The sequence below is a fragment of the Micropterus salmoides genome, unplaced genomic scaffold (genome assembly GCF_014851395.1).
Source record: "Micropterus salmoides isolate LMB-PRFRI ecotype aquatic unplaced genomic scaffold, ASM1485139v1 Ms_hic_scaffold_1450, whole genome shotgun sequence".
Classification (NCBI taxonomy): Eukaryota; Metazoa; Chordata; class Actinopteri; order Centrarchiformes; family Centrarchidae; genus Micropterus; species Micropterus salmoides.
The window spans coordinates 68,059-77,953 of NW_024040542.1; the positions used below are offsets into that span (position 1 = coordinate 68,059).

Consider the following 9,895-nt stretch of genomic DNA (forward strand, 5'->3'; position numbering starts at 1 on the left):
TAATCTGGCTTTTTTATTTTAGTTGAATCAACGCAGAATTGTAATTAATTTGACCCAGCATTTGGGTAGAATATTTAACTTAAAAATGACCAACCCATCTTGCTGGGTCAAATTAACTACTGTTGCTGTTATGAAACAACCCAAGTCGGGTTATTTTTAACCCATCATTTTTCTGTGTGTATAAATACATAAGACCATTTCCAAAAGATTTCAACATGCTACATATCGTTTATGGAGCCAGCCAGTATATTATTCTAACCTAAAACAGTGGAGACGTGTGGCCCACACTAGCATCTTACGCTAACATGCTATTAACAGAGCAAACCGCGCGGCTATCTCCAAAACCTGCTCATTTTACTCTTATACTTTAACTCAACTTATCTCTCAGCATTCACTAACAACCTACAGCGATTTATGTGATGTTCTAACACATTACTAACCTGAAATACAGAAAAAAGGGTGAGACAGAGAGAGACGTGGTGTTTCCTCGCTGAAATCTCCGCAGTTATTGAGGGAAAACAGCGGAGCATGCGCTCTTGGTCTTGGTCCCTGAGGGTAAACCACAGTCTCACACTGCCACCTACTGCCGGGAGGCTGCTACAGCAGGCCAATCTTTCACATTTCCAAAGCCATCTTACTTGTTTTACAGCACATAAAATCCTCTTCAAATAAAGGAAATAAAATACACATATCACTTTAGCTGATCTTATACCATAAAATCACCAATGTGATTACACTCTAGTGGGCATCACAGACGCATGGAGACAGGAACAGAAGAGATGAACCAATCCAGAGCCACATCACTGAGGCCAGCAGAGTTCTTCAGACGGATAATTTAGACCGGAGGTCACTAATAGGTGGACCGCGGTCTGGATCAGGACATACAGCCCATCTGTTATTGAGAATTACTACCTCGTGACGGAGTGCGAGTCGAACTCGCGAGTGAGATGCAGAGAGGAAGAGAGGAGACGAAAGAGAAAAGAGACTTCACACGGCTTTTAACCAAGAATGTACAGATTCTCACATGTACATTCTTCCTACGGGCAGTTCAAAACCAGAATGTATCTCCAATCCAGGCCAGAGCTCACGTATCTCACTGAACAAGAGAAAGTAGGGAAGTGGTAGCTTTATAAGAGGGAATATCAAAGAGGTGGTATTCTGATCATTTTCAGGTTCATAATCTTATATAGAGGTTGTACCAGAACAGGTTTACATGGTTCTATTTTCATCATGCTGCACACTGCTGCAGCTCCTCTTTCCACCCTGTGTTGAACGCTTCATTTTAGCGATGGAGTGATGCCATAGACTGTAAAACAGAAGTGGACGTAGTCATGGTGACGTCACCCGTTAGTTTGTGGACTGGTGTTTTGGAGCCTCGAGTTTGGCTGATAGGGCGCCGCCATGTGGAGTTTTTGCAACCACCGCCGCCGGACGTGACCATACTTGGACGAGACGGTGGAGCTAACGGCCGTGTGTGGAGCTAGCTAGCTTAGCTAGGTGCATCTGTCATTGACGTTAACGGTCATTTTAACAGGCTGATAAGTTTGTCTAGCGAACAACAGGCTTAAAACTAAATGTTCTCACCAGAGAAAGTGAACAGCCGACTCCTAATAAGCTTTTTCAACGGCGCTGGTGAAATTTACACAGAGGCGTGGGTTCGAGTCTCTCTAGCCTGATTGACAGGTCGCCATGGTAACGACTTGTCAATCATAGATAATCCCACCTGAAGCATACTCTGCTTTATGGTCTATTTTAAAATAAATGGGACCATAATTACTAAATGAATCATTTTATATTGAAGAAGACATGAAACTAGCGACTGAGACCATAAACCCATCAGGAAAGTGTTTATTGAGGTAATTATTCAGCTAAGAAGAAGGGTCACTTTGCCATTATTTCAAATGGAACCGGACTTCTGTTTGCAACCAGAAGAGTCGCCCCCTGCTGGCCGTTCAATAGAACGCAGGTTTAAGGGACTTCCGGGTTTGCATCAGATCGCTAACCAGAAGCTTCCTGCGTGAGTGATACATCTTGCCTCTACATGATCTTAGTTGGGAGTTGCACATGCGCAATTCCTAGCCAATCAGAAGAAGAGGAGGGCGGGTCAGTAAGAAGCCGGTAAAAATGTCTTGAATATGTATATATGTATATGTTCCCCTTACCAGCTTGGCAACATGGACTGGATCATGAGTTTCAGTGTAAGATGCACATTTACACAAACGTTTTTTAAATGCAGCCTTTACTTTACTTAAATTTAGAATTTATTATTAGAGTAGTTATTATTTATTATCCCGTTATCGTATTTATTATCCCGTTTTATGTGAAAACTGACTAAATATTGCTGATATGTAGATACAACTAGGCTATACGTTATGGTAGCTACTGAATGATAACGCAAGTTGATGTTCCGGACCTTTGCTTTGTGACATTTTCTCTAACTCTTTGAATTAATATTATGTAGCTGCAGGACCCCCGCAATCCCAGGACCTCAGTTATTTTGCGACAGCACCATCTAGTGGAGTGGTGGTGGTAATCCACAGCAACATGAAGGAGGTTAACGCTGTCTGCTAGCACGTTGGCCGTGAGGCTGATGTCCAGAGCTGTAGGGTTAACCGGTCGACATGCACATAATGATTTGCCTTAAATTTAGGCAGACACTCTGTGATGGTTGTGGTAAGGGTAATTGGCTTCGGGGGCTGTCAAGTGTAACAAAGCCAGCTGGCAGTATCAAAGTAAACACGGGTCCTGGAAATGCAGTTCCGGTACTGCAGCTACATACTACATTTACTAAATTTAATAGAGGTTTTTAGGAAATATTGACTCCACTCAAATGATTTCTTTGGAAATGGCAGCTTAGAGATGGGTTTAAAATGATTTATAACAACAGGATGTAGAGAGAGCTTCTTTAAGAAAAATCAGTGGCATGTTAAAAATTGGAGGGGAAAATGCCAGTAGACAGAGAGAAGTTAATAATGGCTCAAATATTCTGAAGGGCAGTTTGCTGTTTCAGCCAGGTGTTTGTGTCCAGATTCCTTCAGGTGAATTTCCTGCAGATTCCTCCTTCAGTCTGACCTTCTTGGATGATGATGACTGCAGCATCACTGTCATTTCTAAAGCTTCCATCAGCCTGAATGGAAACAGAGCACAAATAAGGCATGTAGTTTAAGCTAACATTAGCATGCAGCTATAAAATAAGGTATGTAGTTTAAAATAAGGCATGCAGATTAAAAGAAGGCATGTAGTTTAAGCTAACATTAGCATGCAGCTATAAAATAAGGTATGTAGTTTAAAATAAGGCATGTAGATTAAAATAAGGCATATAGTTTAAGCTAACATTAGCATGCAGCTATAAAATAAGGCATGTAGATCAAAATAAGGCATGTAGTTTAAAATAAGTTATGTAGTTTAAAATAAGGCATGTAGTTTAAGCTAACTTTAGCATGTAGCTATAAAATAAGGCGAGTTGTTTAAGCTAACTTTAGCATGCAGCTATAAAATAAGGCATGGATTTTAAGCTAACTTTAGCATGCAGCTCTAAAATAAGCATGTAGTTTAAGCTAACTTTAGCATGCAGCTATAAAATAAGGCATGCAGTTTAAAATAAGGCATGTACTTTAAGCTAACATTAGCATGCAGATATAAAATAAGGCATGTAGTTTAAAATAAGGTATGTAGTTTAAAATGAGGCATGTAGTTTAAGCTAACATTAGCATGCAGCTATAAAATAAGGCATGTAGTTTAAATAAGGCATGTAGATTAAATAAGGCATGTAGTTTAAGCTAACATTAGCATGCAGCTATGAAATAAGGCATGTAGATTAAAATAAGGCATGTAGTTTAAAATACGGTATGTAGTTTAAAATAAGGCATGTAGTTTAAGCTAACATTAGCATGCAGCTATAAAATAATGTATGTAGTTTAAAATACGGCATGTAGATTAAAATAAGGCATGTAGTTTAAGCTAACATTAGCATGCAGCTATAAAATAAGGTATGTAGTTTAAAATAAGGCATGTAGATTAAAATAAGGCATGTAGTTTAAGCTAAGGTATGTAGTTTAAAATAAGGCATGTAGTTTAAAATAAGGCATGTAGTTTAAGCTAAAATTATCATGCAGCTATAAAATAAGGCATGTTGTTTAAGCTAACTTTACCATGCAGATATAAAATAAGGCGAGTTGTTTAAGCTAACGTTACCATGCAGCTATAAAATAAGACGAGTTGTTTAAGCTAACGTTACCATGCAGCCATAAAATAAGGCATGTAGTTTAAGCTAACATTAGCATGCAGCTGTAAAATAAGGCATGTAGTTTAAAAGAAGGTATGTAGTTTAAAATGAGGCATGTAGTTTAAGCTAACATTAGCATGCAGCTATGAAATAAGGCATGTAGTTTAAAATAAGGTATGTAGTTTAAAATGAGGCATGTAGTTTAAGCTAACATTAGCATGCAGCTATGAAATAAGGCATGTAGTTTAAAATAAGGCATGTACTTTAAGCTAACATTAGCATGCAGATATAAAATAAGGCATGTAGTTTAAAATAAGGTATGTAGTTTAAAATGAGGCATGTAGTTTAAGCTAACTTTAGCATGCAGCTATAAAATAAGGCATGTATTTTAAACTAACATTAGCATGCAGCTATAAAATAAGGCATGTAGTTTAAGCTAACTTCAGCATGCAGCTATAAAATAAGGCATGTTGTTTAAGCTAACATTAGCATGCAGCTATAAAATAAGGCATGTAGTTTAAAATAAGGCATGTACTTTAAGCTAACATTAGCATGCAGATATAAAATAAGGCATGTAGTTTAAAATAAGGTATGTAGTTTAACATGAGGCATGTAGTTTAAGCTAACATTAGCATGCAGCTATAAAATAAGGTATGTAGTTTAAAATACGGCATGTAGTTTAAAATGAGGCATGTAGTTTAAGCTAAAATTATCATGCAGCTGTAAAATAAGGCATGTAGTTTAATAGAAGGCATGTACTTTAAGCTAACATTAGCATGCAGATATAAAATAAGGCATGTAGTTTAAAATAAGGTATGTAGTTTAAAATGAGGCATGTAGTTTAAGCTAACTTTAGCATGCAGCTATAAAATAAGGCATGTATTTAAACTAACATTAGCATGCAGCTATAAAATAAGGCATGTAGTTTAAGCTAACTTCAGCATGCAGCTATAAATAAGGCATGTTGTTTAAGCTAACATTAGCATGCAGCTATAAAATAAGGCATGTAGTTTAAAATAAGGCATGTAGATTAAAATAAGGCATGTACTTTAAGCTAACATTAGCATGCAGCTATAAAATAAGGTATGTAGTTTAAAATAAGGCATGTAGATTAAAATAAGGCATGTAGTTTAAGCTAACATTAGCATGCAGCTATAAAATAAGGTATGTAGTTTAAAATAAGGCATGTAGTTTAAGCTAAGGTATGTAGTTTAAAATAAGGCATGTAGTTTAAAATAAGGCATGTAGTTTAAAATAAGGCATGTACTTTAAGCTAACATTAGCATGCAGATATAAAATAAGGCATGTAGTTTAAAATAAGGTATGTAGTTTAAAATGAGGCATGTAGTTTAAGCTAAAATTATCATGCAGCTATAAAATAAGGCATGTTGTTTAAGCTAACTTTACCATGCAGATATAAAATAAGGCGAGTTGTTTAAGCTAACGTTACCATGCAGCCATAAAATAAGGCATATAGTTTAAGCTAACATTAGCATGCAGCTGTAAAATAAGGCATGTAGTTTAATAGAAGGCATGTACTTTAAGCTAACATTAGCATGCAGATATAAAATAAGGCATGTAGTTTAAAAGAAGGTATGTAGTTTAAAATGAGGCATGTAGTTTAAGCTAACATTAGCATGCAGCTATAAAATAAAACGAGTTGTTTAAGCTAACGTTACCATGCAGCTATAAAATAAGGCATGTAGTTTAATCTAACTTTAGCATGCAGCCATAAAATAAGGCATGTAGTTTAAGCTAACTTTAGCATGTAGCTATAAAATAAGGCATGTAGTTTAAGCTAACTTTAGCATGCAGCTATAAAATAAGGCATGTAGTTTAAAAGAAGGCATGTAGTTTAAGCTAACTTTAGCATGTAGCTATAAAATAAGGCGAGTTGTCTAAGCTAACTTTAGCATGCAGCCATAAAATAAGGCATGTACTTTAAGCTAACATTAGCATGAAGATATAAAATAAGGCATGTAGTTTAAAATAAGGTATGTAGTTTAAGCTAACGTTAGCATGAAGCTATAAAATAAGGCATGTTGTTTAAGCTAACATTAGCATGCAGCTATAAAATAAGGCATGCCATTTAAGCTAACGTTAGCATGCAGCTATAAAATAAGGTATGTAGTTCAAGCTAACTTTACCATGCAGCCATAAAATAAGGCATGTAGTTTAAGCTAACTTTAGCATGCAGCTATAAAATAAGGCATGTCATTTAAGGCATGTAGTTTAAAATAAGGTATGTAGTTTAAAATGAGGCATGTAGTTTAAGCTAACTTTAGCATGCAGCTATAAAATAAGGCATGTAGTTTAAAATAAGGCATGTACTTTAAGCTAACATTAGCATGAAGATATAAAATAATGTATGTAGTTTAAAATCAGGCATGTAGTTTAAAATAAGTCATGTAGTTTAAGCTAACATTAGCATGCAGGTATAAAATAAGGCATGTAGTTTAAAATAAGGTATGTAGTTTAAAATAAGGCATGTAGTTTAAGCTAACATTAGCATGCAGCTATAAAATAAGGCATGTAGTTTAAAATAAGGTATGTAGTTTAAAATAAGGCATGTAGTTTAAGCTAACATTAGCATGCAGCTATAAAATAAGGCATGTAGTTTAAAATAAGGCATGTAGTTTAAGCTAACATTAGCATGCAGCTATAAAATAAGGCATGTAGTTTAAAATAAGGTATGTAGTTTAAGCTAATGTTAGCATGAAGCTATAAAATAAGGCAGGTAGTTTAAGCTAACTTTAGCATGTAGCTATTAAATAAGGCGAGTTGTTTAAGCTAACATTAGCATGCAGCTATAAAATAAGGCATGTAGTTTAAAATAAGGAATGTACTTTAAGCTAACATTAGCATCAAGATATAAAATAAGGCATGCCATTTAAGCTAACGTTAGCATGCAGCTATAAAATAAGGCATGTCGTTTAAGCTAACTTTAGCATGCAGCTATAAAATAAGGCATGTAGTTTAATTGTAAAGTTAGCATGCAGCCATAAAATAAGGCATGTAGTTTAAGCTAACTTTAGCATGCAGCTATAAAATAAGGCATGCAGTTTAAAATAAGGGATGTAGTTTAAGCTAACTTTAGCATGCAGCTCTAAAATAAGGCATGTAGTTTAAAATAAGGCATGTCGTGTAAGCTAACATTAGCACTTGGATTTTTAGAGCAGCTTGAATAATGTCCAAGGTCCAAGAGATGGCTGCAGTGGCAGCGTGAAACAAGCCACAATGTAACATTAATATGCCGCTGCACACCTTCAGTTTCCATCCATAACGTGCTTGTTTTGCCACTGACACGCTCAGATAATTATTCTTAGTGTCTGACAACATTATGGAAAGGATCCCAGCTGAGGTCAAGCTTTTGTTAAAGAGTAAGATCCGTTTTGTTTTAACATGAAACATCCCTGAAATCGCCAAACCCACCAGACTCTATTCAAATTAACTGTCATTTTATCGTCATAAATACACATTTAAAGTCGACAGGAACAAGATAAACCTTCACAAACCATCTTAGTTGTCTAAGAAAATAAGAAATGTACTGAAGTATAAAGGGTAGCTGTATTAGGAGTGCAAATTACAATGTGATGTCCAATCTCGCATTCATGAGGTATATATAACTTATAGCTCTAATAAAGGCCTATAATTGTTATATCAGCAATAATTAATCAATTAATAGTTTATTAGGCTTTAATTAACACATATTGTTGTCTATAAGCATCCTATAAAGGTCTTATAAGTGTCTTATTAACTGTTAATTACTGCCTATTACAAGCACCTTAAAATAAAGTGTTACCTACGTCTCATTTACAGAAAATAAAGCAAAAACTTTCACATCCTGTAGAATTTACTGGTAAGGTAGGAAGTGGAACAGAGAGAAGTGAAAATCCAGAGCTGCGAGGAGACGGAGAGATTGAGGGAGGAGCTAAGCTGTTAGTGAACTATAGAAGAGAGAGGAACTTCCATATTCAGCAGAGTTCAATACACAAAGCAGAAACATTCCCTTTATTCAACATGCTGTCATTGGACTATTATGTACTTTCTCTACTGTTACTATCCATTCTAACAGGTATGTGAGATCCTGCTGAGAAAGTTTCATTACTAACTTTTCTGGATGGGATTCATTTGTTGAGTCTTTTACAACATGAAATAACAGAGTTATCTCTTCCTTCAGGTGTCAGCTGTGAAGAACTGACTGCAGTCAGGAATGAAGAGTTCACTTTAGAAGGCAGCTCTGTTACTCTGTCCTACAAATACTCCAAAAAAGCAACTGGTCAAGATCGATTCTTCTGGTATCGACAATATCCAGGAAAACCACCAGAGTTTCTTATTTCACACTCAGGAACAGGACTACCAATATCAGATTCCGTCCCTAGACTATCTTTTAAAATGAGTGATGATAAAACCCAAATGGATCTGCAGATCTCCTCTGCTGCAGTGACAGACTCTGCTGTGTACTACTGTGCTGTGAGGCCCACAGTGACAGGAAACACCAAAACTCTGTACAAAAACCTGACAGCTCCTATGAAGATTTACTCACTTCAGCTCCTCCTTTTACTGAACAGCAGCGCCACCAAGTGGACACTGACAACACAATCTAATGATAAGTTACAATATTACTCCTGTTATTAATAAAACACAGTTAATCCAGATCATGGTGTTTAATTGAGGCTATTTCTGTACAGTAAGGCACTCCACAAGGAAGTCTTCTTCTACACAGAATGCTTTGGTATCACTGATGATGAGACAAACTAAAATGATTACAGACCCATGTTGATGAATTAACTATTCCAGGGTGAAAAGTGGTTAAAGAGACTTTGTTGTAACAGAAAGTTCACATGTTAAAGCTCCTCATTATGAGCTGCTCTGGATAAGAGCATCAGCTAAACAGCTGAGATGTAAATGAGATGTAAATGTTGAGAGTTCCTCAACAGATGATGAAGAGGAAGGGCCAATGATGTGAAGGCCCAGATCCATCAGAGTATCAATGTTCTTCCTCTCTCTCCTCCCCTCTCACTGCAGACATGAACCACTGGCTGAGAAACATCCTGATTCTGACTCTCTGGCTAGGTAACTCTTTAAACCTACTGATTGTTCTCCTTTAATCAATCATCTTTATTGATCCATCTCTTCCTCTGCATGTTCTCTTCTTCCCCAGAGTGTAAAGGAGAAGACAGAGTGACCCAGCCAGCAGGAGATGTCATTGCTGCTGAAGGAGACACAGTTACACTTGGCTGTACTTTTGAGACGAGTGACCAATACCCCTACTTGTACTGGTACAAACAAGAAGTAAATGAGTCTCCTAAGTACATGCTGAAAAGTTACTCAAAAACAACAGATTTTGATGCAGAGTTCACGAAAGACAGATTTAATGCTACAATCAAGGATAAGTCAGTTCCTCTGAAGATCCAGAAGCTTCAGCTGTCTGACTCTGCTGTGTACTACTGTGCTCTGCAGCCCACAGTGACAGGAACACCAAAACTCTGTACAAAAACCTTTGGAGCAAAGAAAACAGAATACTCCACAACGTCCACTAGAGGGAGTCACACACTGTTAAACTTCAGTGTGATGATGAAGTCTTAAATTACTTATATTCTACATGAATCAATGAAATATTTGTAATATCTTATAGGTATAAAACACTTAGCAGGAAGCCTTTCATTA

General features: G+C 36.5%; 1 gene segment (V, D, J or C); it reads left to right on the forward strand.

The window, feature by feature from the left end:
- Positions 1-9,252: 9,252 nt before the first annotated feature.
- On the forward strand, positions 9,253-9,689 carry LOC119903284 (the record flags this gene model as incomplete). The annotated part of the segment is given in 2 exon segments: positions 9,253-9,301; positions 9,390-9,689. Coding segments are annotated over 2 exon segments (346 nt in total), but the record flags the coding sequence as incomplete, so codon positions are not given.
- Between the last annotated feature and the right edge of the window lie 206 nt (positions 9,690-9,895).